This window comes from Salvelinus alpinus, chromosome 30 (assembly GCF_045679555.1).
Source record: "Salvelinus alpinus chromosome 30, SLU_Salpinus.1, whole genome shotgun sequence".
NCBI lineage: Eukaryota > Metazoa > Chordata > Actinopteri > Salmoniformes > Salmonidae > Salvelinus > Salvelinus alpinus.
The window spans coordinates 47,184,907-47,211,008 of NC_092115.1; the positions used below are offsets into that span (position 1 = coordinate 47,184,907).

At 42.2% G+C, this 26,102-nt stretch overlaps 1 protein-coding gene, 1 long non-coding RNA gene and 1 pseudogene across 2 annotated transcripts; 1 reads left to right on the forward strand and 2 right to left on the reverse strand.

Annotated features, from left to right (window-relative positions):
* Window positions 1-5,289: 5,289 nt before the first annotated feature.
* Window positions 5,290-6,438, forward strand: LOC139559687 (uncharacterized). The gene is made up of 3 exons (XR_011671806.1): window positions 5,290-5,413; window positions 6,021-6,063; window positions 6,199-6,438. It is a non-coding gene; the product is annotated as an uncharacterized lncRNA (long non-coding RNA).
* Window positions 6,439-6,501: 63 nt separating this feature from the next.
* On the reverse strand, window positions 6,502-7,764 carry LOC139560045 (bone morphogenetic protein 2-like; annotated as a pseudogene).
* Window positions 7,765-15,063: 7,299 nt separating this feature from the next.
* pnhd (pinhead) lies at window positions 15,064-22,072 on the reverse strand. The gene is made up of 7 exons (XM_071376759.1): window positions 21,970-22,072; window positions 21,248-21,343; window positions 20,729-20,874; window positions 20,132-20,408; window positions 19,034-19,215; window positions 15,954-16,012; window positions 15,064-15,559 (listed from the first exon to the last, which is right to left on the reverse strand). Exons 1-7 carry the CDS (start codon window positions 22,022-22,024, stop codon window positions 15,409-15,411), a joined length of 966 nt encoding a protein of 321 aa, XP_071232860.1. The 5' UTR covers window positions 22,025-22,072; the 3' UTR covers window positions 15,064-15,408.
* Between the last annotated feature and the right edge of the window lie 4,030 nt (window positions 22,073-26,102).

The following is a 26,102-nucleotide window of genomic DNA, read 5'->3' on the forward strand; positions in this document are numbered from 1 at the left end:
GTTTTCATGGCACACATTGGGCCCCTTGATAAAAGTGGGGCAACGTTTGAATGTCGCAGGATATCTGAACATCATTGTCCCATAATGCCCCATGCCACAAGGCTAGGATTGTCCAGGAATGGTTCCACGAACATGAGTGAATTCAGCTTCCTGCAGTGGCCTGCCCAGTCACCAGATCTCAATCCAATTGATTATCTGTGGGATGAGATGGAACGAGCTATTCGGAGTAGATTCACTACAGCCAACTTGACACAACTGTGGGAAGCATTGGCGTCAACTTGGGCCAGCATCCCTGTAGAATGCTTTCGACACCTTGTAAAGTCCATGCCCTGACGAATTGAGGCTTGTCTGAAGGCAAAAGGGTTGTCACTCAATATTAGGAAGGTGTTCCTAATGCTTTGTACACTCAGTGTATATACACAGTGTGTTCGTATTCATACCCCTTGACTTTTTCCACATGTTTTGTGTTACAGCCCAAATTCAAAACGTACTAAATATATTTTCTCACCAATCTACACACAATACCCCATAATGACAAAGTGGGAAAGACATTTTTGCAAATTTATTGAGAATGAAATACAGAAACATCTAATTTATATAAGTATTCACATCCCTGAGTCAATACTTTGTAGAAGCACCTTTGGCAGTGATTACAGCTGTGAGTCTCTAAGCACTTTCCACACCTGGATTGTGGAACATTTGCCCATTTGATTATTTTCAAAGCTCTAGTCAAGCTCTGTCAAATCATTGCTAGACAACCATTATCAGGTCCTGCCATAGATTTTCATGTAGATTTAAGTCAAAACTGTAACTTGGCCACTCAGGAACATTCACTGTCTTCTTGGTAAGCAACTCCAGTGTAGATTTGGCCTTGTGTTTTAGGTTATTGTCTTGCTGAAAGGTGAATTAATCTCCCAGTGTGTGGTGGAAAGCAGACTGAACCAGGTTTCCTGTGCTTAGCTCCATTCCGTTTTCTTTTTATACTGAAAAACTCCCCGGTCCTTAACGATTGCAAGCATACCAATAATACGATGCAGCCATCACTCTGCTTGAAAATCTGGAGAGTGGTACTCAGTAATGTGTTTTTTTGGATTTGCCCCAAACATAACACTTTTTTATTCAGGACAAAAACCTAAATGCTTTGCCACATTTTTGCAGTATTGCTTTAGTCCCTTGTTGAAACAGGATGCATGTTTTGGTATATTTTATTCTGTACAGGCTTTCCTCTTTTTCCTCTGTCAATTAGGTTATTATTGTGGAGTAACTACAATGTTGCTGATCCATCCTCCGTTTTCTCCTATCACAGCCATTAAACTCTGTAACTGTTTTAAAATGTAATAACTCTACCTACATGTACATATTACCTCAATTATCTCAACACCTGTGCCCCTGCACGTTGACTCTGTACCGGTACCCCCTGTATATAGCCCCGCTATTGTTATTTACAGCTGCTCTTTAATAATTTGTTATTCTTGTCTCTTACTTATTTATTTATTATTTTTTAACATTTTCATTCTGTTTCACTTTTTTGTAATGTTTTTTTATTATTAAAATGTTTTTTTATAGGTATTTTCTTAACTGCTTTGTTGGTTAAGGTCTTGTAAGTACCTGTTCTATTCGGCGTACTTGACAAATTCGATTTGATTTGCTTTGAAAGTCACCATTGGCCTCATGATGAAATCCCTGAGCGTTTTTCTTCCTCTCCGGCAACTGAGTTAGGAAGGACGCCTGTGTCTTTGTAGTGACTGGGTGTATTGATACACCATCCAAAGTGTAATTAATAACCACACTGTTTAAAGGGATATTCAATGTATGCTTTAGATTTTTTTTTTTACCCACCTACCAATTCCCTTCTTTGCGAGGAATTGAAAAACCTCCCTGGTCTTTGTGGTTGAAATTCACTGCTTGAATGTGGGACCTTGGAGATATTTGTCCAGTATATGTGAGGTACAGAGATTAGGTAATTAAAAAATCATGTTAAACACTCTTATTGAGTCCAAGCAACTTATTATGTGCTTGTATGACTTGTAAAACACTTTTTATTGAGGCTTGCCATAACAAAGGGGTTGAATAATTATAGACGCAATAACTTCTTTTCATTTTTTCATACTTTTTAAAAACGTTGACATTATGTGTCACAATGCCACAATCTCAATTTAATCCATTTTAATTTCAGGCTGTAACACAACAAAATGTGGAAAAAGTTGAGGGGTGTGAATACTTTCTGAAGGCTGCCTGGACTCCTCTATAATGCCCTTATCAATCATTCACAACCTTTTGGTCCTCCAAGCGTGGTTATTATACTCTACATCTATAGCCTCTGCTCCAGCTGCTCACCTCCATGGCTACAAGAATGAGGCCCTTTTTGTAATTTGCTTCTTAATAGTTATCCATGACCATAGTCCATAGACTTTAATTAGTATTTGAACCCAGGTCTGATCCCATCTTCTATGGACTTTGTCTTGGACATTGCTTTGTGTGTCTGTTTGCTAAGTAACTTCCCTTTCTATGATTGACTAGACAATATGAATTTTGGCCCACTGACTGTCGATTTATTTTAAATGTGTAGTAGGCATTCAGGTCTCGTGGAGACATCTCACTCAGCAATGAGAACTTATCTAGGAAGTCATCCAGAGTCATGTTTCCTTCTCCGTCCTCTGAGAAAACCTAAGCGATCCTCTGGCGGAATGGGTTGTCCCGAGGAGAGACACGTCTGTGTTAGTTCACTGTGCTAAAGCCTTGGCATTAGCTCAGGGAGCTAACACAAGTCAGCACGCTTCTGTTTGAGAGATGCAACATTGTTACTGGACCTAGGTCATTGCGTTAGCCTGGTGAGATAAAACCTTGGCATTAGCTTGGGGAGCAAACATAAGTAAGCAAGCCTCTGAAATGTGTTGTCCTGAGAAGAGACCAAACACTGGTACTGAAACAGGATTTTAACCTGGATTCCCCTGCATGTTTGTGTTAGCTCACTGAGATAAAGCCTCATTAGTTTGGGGAGCTAACACAAGTCAACGATACTTAGTTGGAGAGAGCAAACCCTGTGACTAACACAAGATTTGAACTTTAACACAGCTGTGTTAGCTCACTGAGCTAAAGACTTGGTAATATTGCGGGGAGTTAGTCCTGAAGATTTGTGTTAAGGCAAGGATCACTAAACCACCTCCGGCTACTATACAACCTCTATGAGGAACAGGAAATAGCCAAGAGGAGTACAGGGCTTGAAGGGCATCTCCCTTTCACTCAGGTGCCACAACAACAGACCTGAGGGCACTGATATCAGTTGTTTCTGCTGTTGTCATTGTGAGGAGGACGTGTGTGTGTGTGTGTGTGTGTGTGTGTGTGTGTGTGTGTGTGTGTGTGTGTGTGTGTGTGTGTGTGTGTGTGTGTGTGTGTGTGTGTGTGTGTGTGTGTGTGTGTGTGTGTGTGTGTGTGTGTGTGTGTGTGTGTGTGTGTGTGTGTGTGTGTGTGTGTGTGTGTGTGTGTGTGTAAAGATGAGCATAATAGACCCAATCGTACCAAATGTGCCCTATAGGTCCTACTGGCCTCTTTCAAGTTTAATAGAGTCAGGTAACACATAGACGCTCAGAGGCTGTCAATTAGTTGGTCAGGAAGTTAATCCTTGGTCGCAAATGGGTCTTCCAAATGGACAATGACCCCAAGCATACTTCCAAAGTTGTGGCAAAATGGCTTAAGGACAACAAAGTCAAGGTATTGGAGTGGCCATCACAAAGCCCTGACCTCAATCCTATAGAACATTTGTGGGCAGAACTGAAAAGCATGTGCGAGCAAGGAGGCCTACAAACCTGACTCAGTTACACCAGCTCTCTCAGGAGGAATGGGCCAAAATTCACCGAACTTATTGTGGGAAGCTTGTGGAAGGCTATCCGAAATGTTTGACCCATTTTAAACAATTTAAATGCAATGCTACCAAATACTAATTGAGTGTATGTAATCTTCTGAATGTGATGAAAGAAATAAAAGCTGAAATAAATCATTCTCTCTACTATTATTCTGCTATTTCACATTCTTAAAATAAAGTGGTGATCATAACTGACCTAAAACAGGGAATTTTTACTTTGATTAAATGTCAGGAATTGTTGAACTGAGTTTAAATATATTTGGCTAAGGTGTATGTAAACTTCCGACTTCAACTGTAGCTATGGGATTGTATAGTCTGCGAGCATGCCTTGGAAACAGTACATGTCCTATACATTTAGATGGTATTTTGTAATTAACTTTAAAATAAGTCATATCATTTGATGACAGGTGGATATTCAGTAGTTTTGTGTTGACTGCCTTTTCCTAATCTGAAGGAGACATGGTTGGCCTACGCCCAGAGCCCCAGACAGAACCGCACATCAAGTAAAGATTATTCACATGGTAATCTAAAGCGCTAGCAAATGAACAGGGGACATCTGGAATATTTACATTTAAAAAAGGTGAGCAAATATTTTCTTACCATGTTAATTAATGTTTGGATAAGTACGAGTGACAGTTATGGTAAAATTTGACAAAAGGTTTCTAACAATTGAAAATATGATTATTGTTGTTAATTTCTCAATTTGTGAAATTGTGAAAGTCGGTTATGTTTTTTTACATTCTATAGCTTATTCTTATTCTTATTCCGAATGGTTGCAAGTTCAAATCCCCGAGCTGACAAGGTACAAATCTGTCGTTCTGCCCCTGAACAGGCAGTTAACCCACTATTCGTAGGCCGTCATTGAAAATAAGAATTTGTTCTTAACTGACTTGCCTAGTTAAATAAAGGTAAAATAAAAATTCTATGGTATTAAAATGATCCTTATGGTCAGGTAGAAATAATAAACCATATCCTGTACCTTGACCTTGATGCCTCCCAGCTGTAATGGCTCTTCTCTGGCTGCTGAGGACATAAAGAGGGATGCCCAGAACGATGCACAGAGACCCAGGCAGGGGCAGAGCCATGGAACTCAGAGCTCTTACCATGCTATCAGCCACCTCAGGAAGAATGTCTTTGTGGTCCTCACTGTGGCTGCAGCCATAATAGGGAAGTGAAATTAAATCTTCAAAACACAGAGCTCACATTTCTCTTTATTGTATAATATATACAATTCAATTATAAATGTTTCTATATTATATTGTACTGTATATTGTATTCAGAGAATTAAACTGAAATTCCAATTCAATAACTGAAAAAATGACATACATCTTCAATGATTTCTCAATAAAAATTCAAATCACTTCCTGAATTGAGTGACTTCAATTTGTTTATTGTTAGTTTATTTCTCTCTAGGAGTTGGTCTGTGTTTTGCTCTGCGCTCCCGGGACATGACGGCCAGAGACATTAAATATTTATCTTTTCCTGGAGAGCTGCTGATCAGGATGCTGCAGATGCTGGTGCTTCCTCTCATCGTCTCCAGTCTTGTCACAGGTAAAGGAAGTGCACATGCCCACTCATGCGCGCATGCAATTACACACGTACCCATGCACGCAATCACATCCTATTATTAGACTACTATTTCAGCCATTCCTTGGTTTCTATCTTCAATGGATTAGTTCTCTGGACAATAAAGCATCATGGAGGGGTGTTCAGGCTATCATCTACTACACAATCATCGCTGTGTTCACTGGCATCATCCTGGTGATAATACACCAGCCAGGGAAAGGCACCAGGGCTGCAACACTACCCTCTGGTGGCATCATTAAGACGGTGCAGACTCTAGACTCCTTCATGGATCTGGTCAGTTAAAGAACTGTTTGGATTTTTTAAACATGTTTTCACAGATTTGTGAGTGACATGAGCCTGCCTACCTTTTAATATTCCTATTTTTAAAGGTGATTCGTCATTCACAGGGCGATCAATGTTTCCCTGGTCAGCTCATGTTGTTAGGGGAAAAACTCCTGACAAAATAATTGATCATGTTGTAGTAAATCTAAAAGTAAGTAGAGGGTTAAGCATCTATTTTCCACATGTATGTATGTATTTTGTTGAGCGCTTATTGTCAATGTTGCTCACCAAATGGTTGTTTTTCTTCTAGAAACATGTTCCCTTCTAATCTGGTGGAAGCCTGTTTCAAACAGGTGAGGTCAAGCCTTTTCTTTTCCTGTATCTCAAAAGGCCCACCAAGATTAGGATTATTTGATGATTTACATATCTCTTTTCATGGGAAAATCAACGAGTAACATTAACATAAATCTCTATCAATATCCATCTAGCATAAAACCCTTTACTCCAAGAGAATCTCCAAGAAGAACATAACCTCCTCCACCCCAGACAGCCCCACAGAGGAACAGGGGATGGACATGATGGATATTTCTAAGTGACCCCAAACTTTTCAACGGTAGTGTACATTAAAAGAAGATTAAAGTGATAAAATGTTATTGTAAAGACAGCAAAGTAGAATACTTAAATAGAGTAGTGATAGAGTAAATAATGATTTTTAGCGCAAATAAAAGATGAAGTAAAACTACACAGTGAGAATCATGTTGTAATACCAAAGTAATAACACAGTTGCGATGTCAAAATCGACCTTTGAGTGTGTTCTCCAGAGCAGCAGCACGGCGGCCATCATTAGTGAACAGCGCTAGCGTGGTGGTGGTTCCTGCCTGAAACGAAACAAACGACCTTCTGATCCATCTGGCTTCCTCCTAGGGTCTACACTGTCACCAGTAGACCCAGGTTACTGCCCTCTTCAACCATCCAGGATCAAACCTTTATAGGGAGAGGGATGTGGTGGTTCGGGAATGGGTGGGTGGCTGGGTGGGTGGGTGGGTGGGCGGGCGGGCGGATGAGCGAGTGAATTATTGAATGAATTACAGCTTGTGTGATGGTAAACACCGCCCAGCCAGTGGAGTGGACAGGGATCAGTCTAGAAGACTACAGCTTCTTACCCTTCGTTATGTTCATTTTGCTGCAATCTATGAGCTGGTAGACACTGACCTGTAAAGGGAAAGAATGGATTCACTTAGCTAATACTTTTGGGAAGATAAGGAACAGTTGAGTCTGTGCAGTCTAAGGAGTTGAAGGACAGTGCATGTCTGCCTTAGAGAAACAATTTAGTAACTTACCTGACAGAAGTGATGTCTGTTGGAGGCCTGGGGCTGCAGTTTGAAGAGAGGTAACTCAGCAGTTAAAACCTTCTCACACCTGGCCACTGTGGATAAATTGAACAGGTTCCACTTGTTCATTGTGCACTGTATGGGAGAAGGATGCGTATTGTCAAGATGAGAACGCAACAAAAGTTTCCTGATGATAGATACATTTTGGACCTACTACCCGTGCATAATTTCTGTGTGTAATTTCTGCGTGAAAGACAAATAATTTCAATCATTGTATGAAGTGAATCATACATAGTGGCAGGTAAGTCGCTCTGGATAAGAGCGTCTGCTAAATGACTTAAATGTAAATGTAAATGTAGGTAGGTATAACAGAGACGATCTATCGCCAATGTATTAACGAGGTTAAAATCGTACGTTTGTCGAAGAAACTGCAAACTGTATTCCCCCCAGAAGGTAGGAGTCCTTGGTAACGTCGTCCACATCTCCGACCGTGTTGTACAGGTCGAGCATGTACTGAGGCGGCTGCTTATCGTCCTTGAGGAGAGGAGGGTCCTCCATACCAAAAACCTCCAGGAGCCTCTTGATAGCAGCTGAACGCACTTCTTCAGATTTGTTCTCCATGGAAAAGGGATTTTCCAAATGTAGTGATGGTTTTGCAATAGCCAAGCCCACTAACGTGGCAATGATCATGGCAACAGGTAAAATCTCAGAGTGGTGGTGCATTATTATTGTTGTGGGTCCTTGAAGCATCAGTGTCTTGTCCTCCAGCAGTCGAAGTCCAAGTGACTGGAGAGCTTTGGATGCCCCAAGTTTTTATCAAATGCTCCAGCATTGGCTACAGTGTTCTTAAACCCTCGGACAACAACCATAAAAAAATAATGCTCTTCCGTCGCAAATGTAAATCAACAATCAGCGATTGTAAAGGAAGGCTAATTTGACAAGGTGTGAACCCGATTGTAGATTTCATTCAAACGTTCCTCTCAACGTCTGATGAGAAAAAAAATCATGTTTTCATGATCACTACATAGTGATCCAAGATGGCGTAGCAGTGTAGACGTGTATTTTTTAGTGCTCTCGTGCACATTGTATTTTTTCGTACTTCTTGTATATATTTATTATTTTTTTTTCTATCTCTTTTCGATTTTCAATTCGATTATACCTTCCGGTAACCTACCTCACCCAATGTGGTACGGAATCGCTATCATTTCTTATCTTTGGAACACATCCACGAACCCCCAGTAGCTAACCAGCTACAAGCTACCAGCTACAAGCTACTTAGCCATTTTTAACCGATGCTAGCAGCTTTTACCGTTGGAACTGTGGAACACATTCAAGAACCCCCAGTAGCTAACCAGCTACAAGCTACCAGCTACAAGCTACTTAGCCATTTTTAACCGATGCTAGCAGCTTTTACTTTCGGCACAGACACCAGCCCTGTTATTAGCCTGGATATTACTCACCAATTTAACAGCATCGGACTGTCTCTCGACAACAACGCCGGATCCCTGCCGTAATCCCTGAGCCACTACTTCTGATCCTCACAGCTAGCCTGCAGCTAACGCAGCTAGCACAGCTAGTGCCACTGCTACGAAGCTAGCATCAGTTAGCAAACACAATTCTACAATCACAACCTCTCTCTCGCCATCCGGCCTGGATTCTCTGTCGACACGTCCACATCTGGTCTGCAGACGAATACCCCATCCGCTGTACCCTCAACCGGCCTCCGTCTGAGCAGACCCCCTTCGTCTGAGCAGACTCACCCCCCCGGGCTACTAACTTTAAACACCGCGTGCTAGCTTAGCGGCGACTTCCCTGCTCCATCTACGGCTGCCCCCTGGACACTATGATCACCTGGCTACATAGCTGATGCCTGCCGGACTGTCCATTAATTTACGGTACTCCATTCTGTTTACTTGTGTTTTATCTGTCGGCTCTGTGTTTTAACTCAGGCTCTGTGTGTAGTTAATCCGACCCTCTCTGCCTAGTCGTCGCCATTTTTACCTGCTGTTGCTGTGTTAGCTGACTAGCTGCTGTTATCTCACCTGTTGTTTTAGCTAGCTCTCCCAATCAAGACCTGCAATCACTTTATGCCTTACTGTATGTCTCTGCCAAATATCAATATGCCTTGTATACTGTTGTTCAGGCTAGTTATCATAGTTATCATTGTTTTGGTTTGCAATGGACCCCGTAGTTCCACTCTCCGTACCTCTGATACCCCCTTCGTCCCACCTCCCACACATGCGGTGACCTCACCCATTGAGACCAGCATGTCCAGAGATACAACCTCTCTTATCATCACCCAGTGCCTGGGCTTGCCTCCGCTGTACCCGTGCCCCACCATACCCCTGTCTGCACATTATGCCCAGAATCTATTCTACCACGGCCATAAATCTGCTCCTTTTATTCCTTGTCTCCAACGCTCTAGGCGACCAGTTTTGATAGCCTTTAGCCGCACCCTCATCCTACTACTCCTCTGTTCCTCGGGTGATGTGGAGGTTAACCCAGGCCCTGCATGTCCCCAGGCACCCTCATTTGTTGACTTCTGTGATCGAAAAAGCCTTGGCCTCATGCATGTCAACATCAGAAGCCTCCTCCCTAAGTTTGTCTTACTCACCGCTTTAGCACACTCTGCCAACCCTGATGTCCTTGCCGTGTCTGAATCCTGGCTTAGGAAGGCCACCAAAAATTCTGAGATTTCCATACCCAACTATAACACTTTCCGTCAAGATAGAACTGCCAAAGGGGGAGGAGTTGCAATCTACTGCAGAGATAGCCTGCAAAGTTCTGTCATACTTTCCAGGTCTATGCCCAAACAGTTCGAACTTCTAATTTTAAAAATTAATCTCTCCAGAAATAAGTCTCTCACTGTTGCCGCCTGCTACCGACCCCCCTCAGCTCCCAGCTGTGCCCTGGACACCATCTGTGAATTGATCGCTCCCCATCTAGCTTCAGAGTTTGTTCTGTTAGGTGACCTAAACTGGGATATGCTTAACACCCCGGCAGTCCTACAATCTAAGCTAGATGCCCTCAATCTCACACAAATCATCAAGGAACCTACCAGGTACAACCCTAAATCCGTCAGCATGGGCACCCTAATAGACATTATCCTGACCAACCTGCCCTCCAAATACACCGCTGCTGTCTTCAATCAAGATCTCAGCGATCACTGCCTCATTGCCTGTATCCGCTGCGGGTCCGCGGTCAAACGACCACCCCTCATCACTATCAAACGCTCCCTAAAACACTTCTGCGAGCAGGCCTTTCTAATCGACCTGGCCCGGGTACCCTGGATGGATATTGACCTCATCCCGTCAGTTGAGGATGCCTGGTCATTCTTTAAAAGTTAATTCCTCACCATATTAGACAAGCATGCTCCGTTCAAAAAATGCAGAACTAAGAACAGATATAGCCCTTGGTTCACTCCAGACCTGACTGCCCTCGACCAGCACAAAAACATCCTGTGGCGAACTGCAATAGCATCGAAGAGCCCACGCGATATGCAACTGTTCAGGGAAGTCAGGAACCAATACACGCAGTCAGTCAGGAAAGCAAAGGCCAGCTTTTTCAAGCAGAAATTTGCATCCTGTAGCTCTAACTCCAAAAAGTTCTGGGATACTGTAAAGTCCATGGAGAACAAGAGCACCTCCTCCCAGCTGCCCACTGCACTGAGGCTAGGTAACACGGTCACCACCGATAAATCCGTGATGATCGAAGACTTCAACAAGCATTTCTCAATGGCTGGCCATGCCTTCCTCCTGGCGACTCCAACCTTGGCCAACAGCCCCCCCCCCCCCCCCCCGCTGCTACTCGCCCAAGCCTCCCCAGCTTCTCCTTTACCCAAATCCAGATAGCAGATGTTCTGAAAGAGCTGGAAAACCTGGACCCATACAAATCAGCTGGGCTTGACAATCTGGACCCCCTATTTCTGAAACTGTCCGCCGCCATTGTCGCACCCCCTATTACCAGCCTGTTCAACCTCTCCTTCGTATCATCTGAGATCCCCAAGGATTGGAAAGCTGCCGCGGTCATCCCTCTCTTCAAAGGGGGAGACACCCTGGACCCAAACTGTTACAGACCTATATCCATCCTGCCCTGCCTATCTAAGGTCTTCGAAAGCCAAGTCAACAAACAGATCACTGACCATCTCGAATCCCACCGTACCTTCTCCGCTGTGCAATCCGGTTTCCGAGCCGGTCACGGGTGCACTTCAGCCACGCTCAAGGTACTAAATGATATCATAACCGGCATCGATAAAAGACAGTACTGTGCTGCCGTCTTCATCGACCTGGCAAAGGCTTTCGACTCTGTCAATCACCATATTCTTATCGGCAGACTCAGTAGCCTCGGTTTTTCTAATGACTGCCTTGCCTGGTTCACCAACTACTTTGCAGACAGAGTTCAGTGCGTCAAATCGGAAGGCATGCTGTCCGGTCCTCTGGCAGTCTCTATGGGGGTACCACAGGGTTCAATTCTCGGGCCGACTCTTTTCTCTGTATATATCAATGATGTTGCTCTTGCTGCGGGCGATTCCCTGATCCACCTCTACGCAGACGACACCATTCTGTATACTTCTGGCCCTTCTTTGGACACTGTGATAACCAACCTCCAAACGAGCTTCAATGCCATTCAACACTCCTTCCGTGGCCTCCAACTGCTCTTAAACGCTAGTAAAACCAAATGCATGCTCTTCAACCGTTCGCTGCCTGCACCCGCACGCCCGACTAGCATCACCACCCTGGACGGTTCTGACCTAGAATATGTGGACATCTATAAGTACCTAGGTGTCTGGCTAGACTGCAAACTCTCCTTCCAGACTCATATCACACATCTCCAATCCAAAATCAGATCTAGAGTCGGCTTTCTATTTCGCAACAGAGCCTCCTTCACTCACGCCGCCAAACTCACCCTAGTGAAACTGACTATCCTACCGATCCTCGACTTCGGCGATGTCATCTACAAAATGGCTTCCAATACTCTACTCAGCAAACTGGATGCAGTTTATCACAGTGGCATCCGTTTTGTTACTAAAGCACCTTATTCGACCCACCACTGCGACCTGTATGCCCTAGTCGGCTGGCCCTCGCTACATGTTCGCCGTCAGACCCACTGGCTCCAGGTCATCTACAAGGCTATGCTAGGTAAAGTGCCGCCTTATCTCAGTTCACTGGTCACGATGGCTACACCCACCCGTAGCACGCGCTCTAGCAGGTGTATCTCACTGATCATCCCTAAAGCCAAAACCTCATTTGGACGCCTTTCCTTCCAGTTCTCTGCTGCCTGCGACTGGAACGAATTGCAAAAATCTCTGAAGTTGGAGACTTTTATCTCCCTCAACAACTTTAAACATCTGCTATCCGAGCAGCTAACCGATCGCTGCAGCTGTACATAGTCCATCGGTATATAGCCCACCCAATTTACCTACCTCACCCTCCCCATACTGCTTTTATTTCCTTTTCTGCTTTTTTTGCACACCAGTATCTCTACTTGCACATGATCATCTGATGATTTACCACTCCAGTGTTAATCTGCTAAATTGTAATTATCTGATTTATTGCCTACCTCCTCATGCCTTTTGCACACATTGTATATAGATTCTCTTTTTTTCTTTTTTTCTACCATGTTATTGACTTGTTTATTGTTTACTCCATGTGTAACTCTGTGTTGTTGTCTGTTCACACTGCTATGCTTTATCTTGGCCAGGTCGCAGTTGCAAATGAGAACTTGTTCTCAACTAGCCTACCTGGTTAAATAAAGGTGAAATAAAATAAAATAAAAATGGTAATTTGGGTCAAATTAAAACATTAAATGTAAAAGATCCAGAAAATGATTCAACCTTTCTGTAGACAGAATAGCTGAGGAAGAGGTTAACCGCCACAAAATGAATCCATTAATTTAGACAAACGTCTTACGGGAATGACAATTAGCCTACTTGTATAAACATAAGGAGGCCACCTATTTGGGGATGTACACTTCATTTACATTTTAATTATGTCTTGGCAGCTGGTCAAACACAACACCAACTATTTTGACCTTGCTAAACTCATTTTTAAAATCCTGCTACAATAATTGAACCCATCTCTAAATGTGTAAATTCAATATTTATTAGTGTGGATAAATTCAGGCTTGTGCGCCCTTGTGGAATTAAGGGATTTTACAGGATGCATTAGTTGGCTTTTTTAGTTCCAGTAAGCATTTATATCCAGACTAGAACACTCTTGTAAAATATCTTAATCCACTTTTTTGATTGCCAATTTTGTGTGGCAATCTAATTGTATTGCTAAATGTAGTCTTTCCCGTTCAGCTGTTTTCTACTATTCTTGCAGTCTCTCTATCTTCTTACACATGGGCTATTTTTAGCAACAGAACTAGGCACTAGATTGGTTTTTATTATCAATTTATTATTTACATTATATGTTGTAGTTATCATTATTATTGGTAAAGAAAAGTTTTATAGTGAGTATTAAGCACTACCGGTGGTATGCCTTTTGGTTCCTTTCATCATTACACACATGTTTTTAGCAAATTGAGAAAAATTCTAAGTCCTGTAAAATGAAGAATTTGTAAAATGGCAGTCACCACTTGGGTGGTAGGTAGCAAATAGTTTTTTTAAATGCAGTGCCTTAGACCGCTGTGCCACTCGGGAGGCCTGTGACGGATCCCCTTGGTACTGCTGCTCATTCTGTTCATAAATTCCGGAGGTCTACTTCACCGTCTGATTGTCTGATTACACTCACCTGGTTCCCATTTCCCCTGATTAGTATGTTATATATGTGCCCTCTGTCTTTGTCAGTTATTGTTCCCATGTCTGTTGGTTGTGTGAGTTCTTATGCGTTGGTGCAGCTGTTATCCTGCGTGCTTTATATATTGTGTATTACGGGTATCGTCCGGTGTCGTTCAATGAGGTTTACCCTCACTCTTTTGTTTGGGTACAGCGCAGTGTTTTTGTATATGTGTTTGTTTTGGGTGTATTAAAAAACCCTTTTGTGTATTCCTGCACCTGTCTCCAAATCCTTTATACCAGTGTGACAAGGCCTAAAATTCAATGATCCTTAATGGGCTAGTTACATTTTTTACTTAAATCTGCTTTTATATCTATGGTAAAAACATTTTGCCTTGATGACAACTTTGCACACTCTTGGTATTCTCTCAATCAGCTTCACCTGTAATGCTTTTCCAACAGTCTTGAAGGAGTTCCCACATATGCTGAGCACTTGTTGGCTGCTTTTCCTTCGCCCTGTGGTCCAATTCATCCCAAACCATCTCAATTGGGTTGAGGTCGTGTGATTGTGGAGGCCAGTTCATCTGATGCAGCACTCCACCAGTCTCCTTCTTGGTCAAATAGCCCTTAGACAGCCTGTGTTTCTTGGCCCAAGCAAGTCTCTTCTTATTGTTGGTGTCCTTTAGTAGTGGTTTCTTTGCAGCAATTCGACCATGAAGGCCTGATTCACGCAGTCTCTTCTGAACAGTTGATGTTGAGATGTGTCTGTTACTTGAACTCTGTGAAGCATTTATTTGGGCTGCAATTTCTGAAGCTGGTGACTTTAATGAACTTATCATCTGCAGCAGAGGTAACTCTGGGAATTCCTTTCCTGTGGCGGGCCTTGTGAGAGCCAGTTTCATCATAGCGCTTGATTGTTTTTGCGATATATGGACTTGGTCTTTTACCAAATAGGGTTATCTTCTGTATACCACCCCTACTTTGTCACAATACAACTGATTGTCTCAAACACATTAAGAAAGAAATTACACAAATTAACTTTTAACAAGGCACACTTGTTAATTGAAATGCATTCCAGGTGACTACTTCATGAAGCTGGTTTAGAGAATGCCAAGAGTGTATCAAGGCTGTCAGCAAGGCAATGGTGACTGGTTCTGTTATGGGAGAATTTGGGCCAGTTTGGGGTTCACTCAATAATTTGATGGCTGATAGCCAGTTGAAGAATGGTTTTGGAATACATTTTATTTAGAAAATTATTTTATACATATATTACATACAATACAAGAATATCTTCAGCAATTTGTTGCAATGAGATCATTAGCTCTACACTGTGGAGAAACTAATTGTATTGGACTGCAGTCTAAACCAAGGAAGAGTTGAAGACCCCACACAAAAATAATCCCTAGCCCCTAATCCTTCGGCACTTTATGTGGCACTTCAATGCTGCATTTAGATAGACAAGTGGATTGGCAAGTGACATTATAATCATTCATTGCTTTTACCTATCAAAGTATTTGAGATCTACATTACTTGCTAAGGGTTAGAGACTATAGGGGTTGTTTCTGGACCTGACAGGGCAGAAGCCTCTTGTTCTCAGGGGATATCAGTGTGTTTCTGCTCCACTAGAGGGCATCATACTGAGGACTGGTTCAGGACTGACAGAAACAAGAGGAGATGGAAAGAACTGTACGGATCTGGCCATGCTGGTTGAGGGACATGTGGCTGTCGTAGTCCCGAGGGACACAAGAGTTGGTGGGTCTCTCTGCCCACAGATAGCACACTTCGGAATCAGAGTGGCTCCTGCAATACAGAGAGAGAAAACAGAAGTTGTAAGACTGAACATTTGTCATAAAAAAGCACTCCAAATACTGAAGTCCTATCTATTTCTCTGGCAGACACACTTTCAAATGTTAAAATATAGACCTATCCCTAAAATATACAACGAAATCACAAATCAAAACTTGAAAATGGAAAATAGCTTGAGGACAATTGGGAGGGAGTGTAAATCAGAAACCAAACCAAATGAGCTGTATTTAAACCACAACAGCTACACTTTATGGGTATTACAGAGTGTTAGAGCTATAAGCTAGCAGGCAGTTGTTAGGATAGGGGTGGTAGAATGATGGAGGAGGAGAAGAGAGGAGGGCTGGAGTGCTTCAGGGAGGGAGCGAGCAGCTGCATGTGTTCAGCTTACCTGAGAAGACAGCGGTTTCCTGGGGTGCAGCCTCCTAAACATCTGCCCACATCTATTTCCTGTTGGAACATTAGCAATACAGAGACAATGCTATCAGCAATCAAATCACCACAGGCTGAAAACACCAGCCAGGCCAACCCACCAGCAGAGAGGGGGGGATCTATGTTAAATGCTTTGATTCAACACCTGCAAGGACCATTTGTGTTTGCTTTCCTCACACCTTTTGTGAGAGGGGGTAGCAGACGGTCCATTTTTTCATTTTTCCCCTCTTTTCCCCTCTAATCAGAGACTTATTTAGACCTGGGACCCCCAGGTGGGTGCAATTCATTATCAGGTAGAACAGAAAACCAGCAGTAGTCCAGTCCTCGTAGGGCAAGATTTGAATATTCCTGGCCTATAGGCTCAATTTAACAGACCTGGGAATTAGATTAGTTATATAACTATATTTTGTCATCTCTATCTTTGTCAACAAACAATATTGCAGTTTTTTTTTATATACTTAAAATAAAGTCTTAAACAATAGTAGTAAAACAATTTACTTCAACAAGAAGGTGCTGCAGGTTGAGGTTTTTATTTATAATTTTTTTAACCTTTATTTACCTAGGCAAGTCAGTTAAGATCAAATTCTTATTTACAATGATGGCCTACCCTCTGGAAAAACCCTCCCCTAACCCGGACAACGCTGGGCCAATTGTGCGCCGCCCTATGGGACTCCCGATCATGGCCAGTTGTGACACAGCCTGGGAACGAACCAGGGTCTGTAGTGACGCTGCAATGCAGTGCCTTAGACCGCTGTGCCACTCGGGAGGCCTAAAATGGAATGTTCCTTCGTGGCCTAGTTACAGTTTTGACTTAAATCGGTTTTAAAATATATGGCAAGACTTGGAAATGGTGAACCCCCTTGTACACGCGTGAACCCTGTGTATTTTTTGTTTGCTCTGATATATATATGCATGTGCCTTCAGAAAGTATTTACACCCCTTTGACTTTTCCACATTTGGTTATGTTACAAAGTGGGATTAAAATGTATTTAATTGTCATTTTTTTGTCAACGATCTACACAAAATGCTCTGTATTGTCAAAGTGTAGGAAGAATCGAACATCTGTAAAAAAAATAAACACTAGTATATCTCGATTAGATAAGTATTCAACCCCCTGAGTCAATACGTGTTAGAATCACCTTCGCCAGCGATTACAGCAGTGAATCTTTCTGGGAAAGTTTCTAAGAGCTTTGCACACCTGGATTGTAGAATATTTGCACATTATTCTTTTCAAAATTCTTCAAGCTCTGTCAAGATGGTTGTTGATCACTGCTAGACAGCCATTTTCAAGTCTTATTTAATGTCGTCTTTCAGGAACATTCAATTTTGTCTTGGTAAGCAACTCCAGTGTATATTTGGCCTTGTGTTTTAGGTTATGGTCCTGCTGAAAGGTGAATTTGTCTCCCAATATATGTTGCAAGGCTAACTGAACCAGGTTTTCCTGTAGGATTTTGCCTAGATGACAAGCATACCCATAACATGATGCAGCCACCACTATGATTGAAAATATGAAGAGTGGTACCCAGTGATGTGTTGTATTGGATTTGCCCCAAACATAACGCTTTGTATTCAGAACATAAAGTTCATTTCTTTGCCTCATTTTTTGCAGTTTTACTTTAGTGCCTTATTGCAAACTTATTGCATGTTTTGAAATATTTTTTATTCTGTACAGGCTTCCTTCTTTTCACTCTGTCAATTAGGTTAGTATTGTGGAGTAACTACAATGTTTTTTATCCATTCTCAGTTTTCTCCTATCACAGTAACTTTTAAAGTCACCATTGCCCTCATGGTGAAATCCCTGAGCATTATCCTTCCTCTCCGGCAACTGAGTTAGGAAGGATGACTGTATCTTTGTAGTGACTGGGTGTATTGATACACCATCCAAAGTGTAATTAATAACTTCACCATGCTCAAATGTATATTCCTTGTCTGCTTTTTTTTTTTTTTACCCACCTACCAATAGGTGCTTCTTTGCGAGCCATTGGAAAACCTCCCTGGTCTTTGTGGTTGAATCTGTGTTTGAAATTCACTGCTCGACTGAGGGACCTTATAGATAATTGTATGTGTGGGGTACAGAGATGAGGTAGTCATTCAAAAATCATGTTAAACACTATTATTACACACAGACTGAGTCCATGCAACTTATTATGTGACATGTTAAGCAAATGTTTACTCCTGAACTTATTTAGGCTTACAATAACAAAAGGGTTAAATACTTATTGACTCAAGACATTTCAGTATTTCATTTGTAATGCACTAGTAAACATTTTTAAAAACATAATTCCACTTTGACATTATGTGGTATTGTGTGTAGTGACAAACAAATCTACATTTAATCCATTTAAAATTCAGACTGTAACACAATAAAATGTCAGTCAAGGGCTGTGAATACTTTCTGAAGACACTGTAAGTGTTTTGTTCGCATTGTGCCCCATAAAACGCCACTGTGCATACTATAGCATCCATCCAGTTAAACTTTAAACATTTTTGGGAGCTGAACCCATTGAAGAGATGCCATCTCTTTATCTCCCAGCCAAAGAGACAGACATCACTGCTGTGTCTGTCTGTGCGGTGCCAACCAGTGGGGAGTGGATTGGATGTGCGGGGGAAATGTATTAAAGTGGGCCAATAACCTTTTACTTCCAGATCTATCTGACAAATGGAGGTGACTTGTTAGTGATTCCATCTGAGTGTTAGACACACTAACTTCCTCTGCACTCTGATCAAACATCTGATTGGTGTGAAGCTGCCTAGCTGATAAATGAATAAGATCAGATAATGGTTAATCTTAGGTAGTCTGTGCATAGCTTTAAAGTTCATTATTAAAAAAAGAAGAGCGGCAAAAAAGTTTCTATAAAGAATGAGACCAAAAGATAAGAAAAAAAGCATAGGTGTTACTGCAAGCTTTTCTTTTTGCAACTTTTTTTTTTTATGAAAAAGAAAATGATACATTGCTAGAGTGTAGCACTGGTAACGTTGGCATATTGACAGGGCAGGGCGTTGCTAATAAAAAGACAGGATACTGGAACGTGAGCTCACCTTGAGTTTCTCCTCTTTGACTCCGTTAGCATCATAGACTATTTCATAGTAGTACTCCATGTAGGGAACTCTATAGCAGCTCTTACTCAGCTCACAGACCTCCACCGTCTGGACCAGGTCTACCTTGTTAGGGGTCTCCACCAAGGCCGAGTCAAATTTAGTTGGCACGCAGGAGAACCCATCTGAGAAAGAAATAGTTATAGTAGTTATAATATTATTAGAGTTACTTAGATTCTGAACATGATCATGAACCATGATGATTGTCTGTTTCATGAGCTCTGTGTCCATTAACTGTTTCAGTCTGATATTTCTTATTCAAATGCTGTCTACCATGCGTCCTGTGATATGGACTTTGTAATTATGCTACCACTGAATTATTAGTAGAACTTTACCATTAGGAACTTATTTTTGTGTGCAAATTGTTGGTACAGCAATAAGTGCTATGAAAAATGTTATACCGTGTATTACAGCAATGACACACAATAAATAAGGTTTGAATTTTAAGAACGCAAGGACATGTATGTATCAGTGGTTGTGGGAGACAAAAAATAATAATCTACTCTCTCTGGGCTCAATCCTAACCGCCATGCAAGCAACACTTTTATGCACATTGTACATTTGTACATTATCTCCCATACCAGTTTTTTTTACGCATTACGTTGCGACCATAAAGTTTCAATAAGGGCTGACTGCGGCCCGCATCCAGGGAAACTCCAGGGAAGAACCGCCCAGGGAAGAACCGCTCAGGGAAGAACAGCCCAGGGAAGAACACACCAGGGAAACCAAGCCCCCTCTTTGTCAGGTTAGGATAATTAACGTAGTAGGTTAGGAGAACTAACGTAGCAGGTTAGGATAATTCATGTATAAGGTTAGGATAATTAGCAGAGCAGGTTAGGAGAACTAACACAACAGGTTGGGTGAATTAGGTTAAGGTTAGGATCAGGGTTAGGTTTAGCTACAATGCTACAGTCGACCCGTAGAACGAGGAAGTAGCCGAGAGACAACAGAAAGAGAAGGCACTTCTTCCCTGGACAAGGTCAGACCCTTCTCAAAATGTGGTCTGTTTTTGTAGTCATTCAGAAGGATAAGCCTACACACCTGGAGAACCTTTCGAACCCGAACAGCTTCCCACATCGATGACAGTCTCGTATGGGGTCTTAAAGAAGTAGGTTTTGAGCGCCGGAACCCGGACACATTGGGTCAGTTTGTTTTCACAGTGGCATTCCTCTATGACCTCCACCTCCCGGGGACCCTTGAACAGCAGCATCTGGTCCACCCTCATCCCGGTCGGCTCACAGTTGTGGTTCACCCCGCAGGACGTAACCTGACCAGATCCCTTGGCACTGATTGGAGTGGTAGGTTTGCGGACCCTTACCTTTTATAAAGGGAAAAATAGACATGTCAAGAGATGTTTTTAGTCAAGACTTATATGCCTATTAAGTTGTAATGGTGTTCTTATCTTGGGTCTCAGCACCCTAATGTTGAGATAATAATGTCCATAATAATGCAACTATATAGTAACCATATTTAACTAAGAAAAAAAGTTAGTTTTGTCTTTATTGAATATATGTTTGTATTTTATTGATCAAATTCTCAAATAAGGAGTCCTGATTTAATTCCTTAAAATTCCTAAACTCTTTACAATCCTGAAGTTGTAGCGCTCTCTTTTGGTAATTTGAGGAACTGCTCACTTACTTTTTTGCTCCTGAGGTATTCCAACATGGAGGAATGTTTGGAATAGCCCTGCTGTAGTCCAGCCTCATGTGATGTCCTGCTTTGTTCTCCCCCACAATGCGTCCTGCACATCCCCACATCCACACTCACAGGACTACCAGAGATGTCTGAGGACAGAAGGTAAACAATCCAATCATTGCTACGCCCCCCAATTTCTCTCCCCCCAAATTCTGTAAGCTCCTTAACGTCTCTATGGAAGCATGTATCTTACACCAATTTACATGAAGATATCGTTTTGTTTGCATTTATCAAACCACATAATTCTGCTGACAAATATTGTTGAATAGGAGGAGATAAGTCTATGATAAAACAAGGGAATTTATAGTCAAGGGTTTTTGGAAGACTTTGCATTGTAGTAGCCTAGTCCCTTGGGAAGAGTTGGCTACAGTATGGGACTAGACTTTGATAGTACCACTTTAGAAGTCATGTATGGGGAATGAGACAGTGCTGCCCTTTTATGGTGCTTTACCATTGATTTACCTTGGCCGATGTAGACAAAGTGGCTCTGTCTCTTGCAGCAGGCTCTCAGTGCAAACGGGTTCCTGTGCTCCACATGTTTGTTCAACAAGGAAGCTGCTGGATAAGATAAACAGAGACACATCAACACCTTGTATAGCAGTCCAAGGTGACATCAGCATTCCTGAGCTGTCAGGGCTCTGATTCCTTGGTCAAGTATAATATCTCAGAGTAGGAGTGCTGCTCTAGGATCAGATCCTCCCTTTCCATTAATTATAATTTGAAAGACAAAACTGATCCCAGATCAGCACTCCTACATGCAGGCCCAGACCTTAGTGGTCATAGCCAGTACCAGGACACTACCAAATAATAAAGTGACATACATACATGCTAATATTGTATGCACAAAGTGATTTGGCTGATTTGAACTGCTCTAAAACAAGTATAATCCTTTGGTATTCTTCTAAGAACCACATCATTGGCACCATCTATAATATAGCACATCACACAACAAGGTTCTGAAAATCAAACGGCTTAAATCAAACAGCCAGTATCAGACTCAGATACACATCAGCAGGTCACACGGCTGTTCTGTTCACACTCTGTACCAGTGCCTGGGTTCTACTGTGTATCAAAATGGATTATAAAGTCTTAATGTTGATTGAAGTCCATCAGTAGGTATCATCACTGTACATCATTGAGCTGTATGGTCAAATAGAGAAAGACAAACAAACAACAGTACTTACAGGCTACGTTGAGAGCCCACAGAATGAGCAGTAGGTAGGGCTGCAGTATATCCATGGTAAATACTCCTTATGCTCCCTTATGGTTCCTCCTCAAAGCACAGCTTCCCTGATAGCTAGTTCCTGACCGAGTGACCTGTTGGTCTCCACACCCTCTGATATTTATATGGGATCAGGCTTTGGTCACAAATGTCACCACCAGCCCAAGGACCCTCTCTGCAAGTGGTGTGGAGCTAAAAATGGAAAACTAATCACATTTCCATGGTGGTAGGGGACAGGGATGGGGCCTAAAAGGCAGGGGTCATCATTCACATCAAAGGGATGATATCCAAAGTATGGAGTTTTCTTTTCACCTCAGCTGGCTGGCTGGGCTGGCCCTTGTATATATGCCGTGGGATCCCATTGGTGAGTGTGTCCATCCACAGCTTAATTAAGCTTTGAGCCATTAAACCGTTGCTCATTCAAAGGCATTAATCATCTCTTATCTCAGAGGGAAGGTGTTTAGCACCTGGACTTAAAACAGAAACCTGGCTAAAACACATAAACAGGATCAGCATGGGGCAGAGCAGAGCCTGTTTTTAGAGGGGGGAGACACCTTTGTGTTTATTCAACATCAAGCCAAATGGTCAGGGTCCTCACAGGGGGTTTGACTCTCAGGCCAGCCTTCCATGTCCCCATGCTGCTCTCTCTGCTCTCACTCTTGTTTTCTCTCAGAGCAAGAGGGAGGGAAAGTTTTAGATGTAGAAAAACTGATATGATTTCGCCAAACATGTATTGTTAGAACAAGGTTGAACCGTAATCTATTTTCAGAAAATGATTTGATTCAAGCCCAGGCATTCCAAAATATGAAAGACAAGTTTGGCTATTTTGGAATCAACTTAAACATTCTAGAACTCCATAGTAATGCTCATGAGTTTGCCTAGGTCCATTTGTCTTTATTTTAGAAGTGTGCTTCAAATTAATCTATGATAATACATAAGCACAAACAACATTTGTGTATATTGTTAATGCTCTTATTTTTTATCTCAATGTTAATCCCGTAAGCCTGTATTAATAAGGTAATAATTAGTATTTGATGTGCTGGATGTGTTGTCTTGATCCTCTCCTGTCTCACCTACATCATTGGATCAACATCAGGTGACTGGGGTCACACCTAACCACTGATCAGACACCCTGATTAGGACAACACCCAGCTAGAGTATTTATTGAATCTCCCTTCATCAGGTTAGAGTGAATAATGCAGTTTAATGTCTAATCAAAAATATGATAAATTTTTTACCCTAATCCCAATAATTGTATGAAATTATCACAGGAAAAAATTTGCATAAATGGAACATGGCAACATCAGTACCACTGGACCTGGGACTGTTTATTTAGGATTTTACATTGAAGATTAGCTTACATGTACTGTGGAACACAAGCTATTTCTCTAGAATTCAAAGCAAAAAAAGATCATGAGCAATGATTTACAATATTAACAATATTGTCCTCAAGTTGTACACAATTTACTAAGATTGAAAGATACGCAAGGCATTGCATGATGTGCGTCTCAAATCACATTTCCCATTATATTGGCCTGAATCCTCAACCGGAAGGCCTTTGTCAATGCAGCGTTTGAATTGTAAGGGGAATCTGTCATTTGAGCTGTACCAGAATGTTTAGTGGTTTCAGACATCAAAGTTCTACTGTACATGTTAATGTAATGTCAGTGTTAGAGAAAATAAAGAATTCTGCATTTGCAAATAACCCAATAAATCATTTGAGGGGTTTTCCTTCCATGGTATAAAACTCCCATGATATAAAATGTTGTATTTATAAAAAATTATATTTGTTATAGTAGAAGATTTAAGTTAGATATCCTTACCTCAAATCCCCCATATCCTAAATTCATTCAATTTCCTTCCTTCCATTCCTTCCATGATTCATCCCACTCTCTTAATCATTCATCAAGTCTGTGTTTCTATTTCTGTGTCGACCCTTGATTACTGATGATGATTATTGCCTGACCTGCGTGTCTGCTCCTGTATAAACCTACTGCACGTACTGGATGATTTGGTGTATGACTGGTTTTGAGATTATGTCTCTGTTGAGATATCCAGGATTATCACTAAGCCTCTTCTGCAGTATGGGTTCCATCACATCATTCAGTATGGGTTCCATCACATCTATGTACTGACTGACTACTACTACTGACCCAGTCTCAGCCATCTGGCTAGCCGAGTTCAGTAACAATCTTCTTGAAAGTGAGTAGCTAACTTCTCTGGACAGCTCTGGCCCTGTCACCTCATCACCTGTCTGGCTGCACATATATTCATACCTAACCTTATGTACAGTCTATGAGTCATACAGCCATGGCTATCTAGGAGAGCTCAGTCACAGCCAGACGGATAGTAGGCTAACGTGTAGGCCTACTCATACAGGCCATCTTTCCAACAGGGGTCGTATGTATCCCGTTAGAGAGTAACTTCCCGGGGCCTCCCGAGTGGCGCAGTGGTCTAAGGCACTGCATCGCAGTGCTAACTTGTTCCACTAGAAATTCTGGTTAGAGTCCAGGCTCTGTCGCGACCGGGAGACCCATGGGGCAGCGCACAATTGGCCCAGTGTTGTTCGGGTTAGGGGAGGGTTTGGCCGGCAGGGATGTTCTTGTCCCATCGCACTCTAGCGACTCCTGTGGCGGGCCGTGCGCAATGCACGCTGACACGGTCGCCAAGTGTACGGTGTTTCCTCTGACACATTGGTGCGGGTACCATGAAATTGGTGAGAATTATTATTTTTTAAATAAAAAGAGAGTACCCTCCCTGGACAGCTTTGGCCCAAACCATCATCGAGTCACTGTCTGTCTGGCTGCACTTGTATTCATGCCTTATGTACGGCCTATGATTCATACTGCCTATCTCACCAGCAGAGGTCGTAGAATGGAGAGTAGGCTAACTGCTCTGGACAGTTCGGCCCTGTCACCTGTACCACCATGATTCATAGAGCCTGTGTGTCTAAAGTAGCGTAGGTCGCACTATACTTTTCCCATTGGAGAGTAACTTCTCTGGACAGCTCTGGCCATGTCACCTGTCTGGTCACACGTGTATTCATGCAGCCTGTGATTCATACAGACTTTCTGACTAATGTAGCAGACATCCCACATACAGTATATATTGTACCTCTCCACATACCAGTTGTGAGTAAACTAACATCTAGGCGGGCTTGTAGTAACGTTTGGAATGCCGTGTGTTGATGGGGTAATCTGGTCTAGTAAAAAGGTAGGGGATAACCTTATCAAACTAGTTGATCGAGAAACATTTATATATAAATCCCAACGATAAAGCCTTGCATTCCTACTTTTGTCTATCTCTTGCCGTCTGTCTCTTACATGGAATATATGTACACACACTGGACTCTACCCACACACTCACACATACTTACACCCCAACACTCACACACACACACACACACACACACACACACACACACACACACACACACACACACACACACACACACACACACACACACACACACACACACACACACACACGCCACACACACACAGACAGAAAATGTCACACTCATTACCACATACGCTGCTGCTACTGCTCCACATATGCTGCTGCTACAGTTCAGTATATTATCTATCCTGTTGTCTAGTCAAATTAACCCTACCTACAGTCAATTCGGAAAATATTCAGACCCCTTAACTTTTTTCACATTTTGTTACGTTACAGCCTTAATCTAAAATTGATTAAATTGTTTTCCCCCCTCATCAATCTACACACAATACCCCTAAATGACAAAGCAAAAATATGCTTTTAGAAATTTATAAAAAAAATGTAAAATTGACCTTTTACTCAGTACTTTGTTGAAGCACCTTTGGCTGCGATTACAGCCTCGAGTCTTGTTGGGTATGACGCTACAAGCTTGGTACACCTGTATTTGGGGAGTTTCTCCCATTCTTCTCTGCAGATCCTCTCAAGCTCTGTCAGGCTGAATGGGGAGCATTGCTACACAGGTATTTTCAGGTCTCTCCAGAGGAGATGTTCGATCGGGTTCATGTCCGGGCTCTGGCTGGGCCACTCAAGGACATTCAGAGACTTGTCCCAAAGCTACTCCTGCATTGTCTTGGCTGTGTTCTTAGGGTCGTTGTC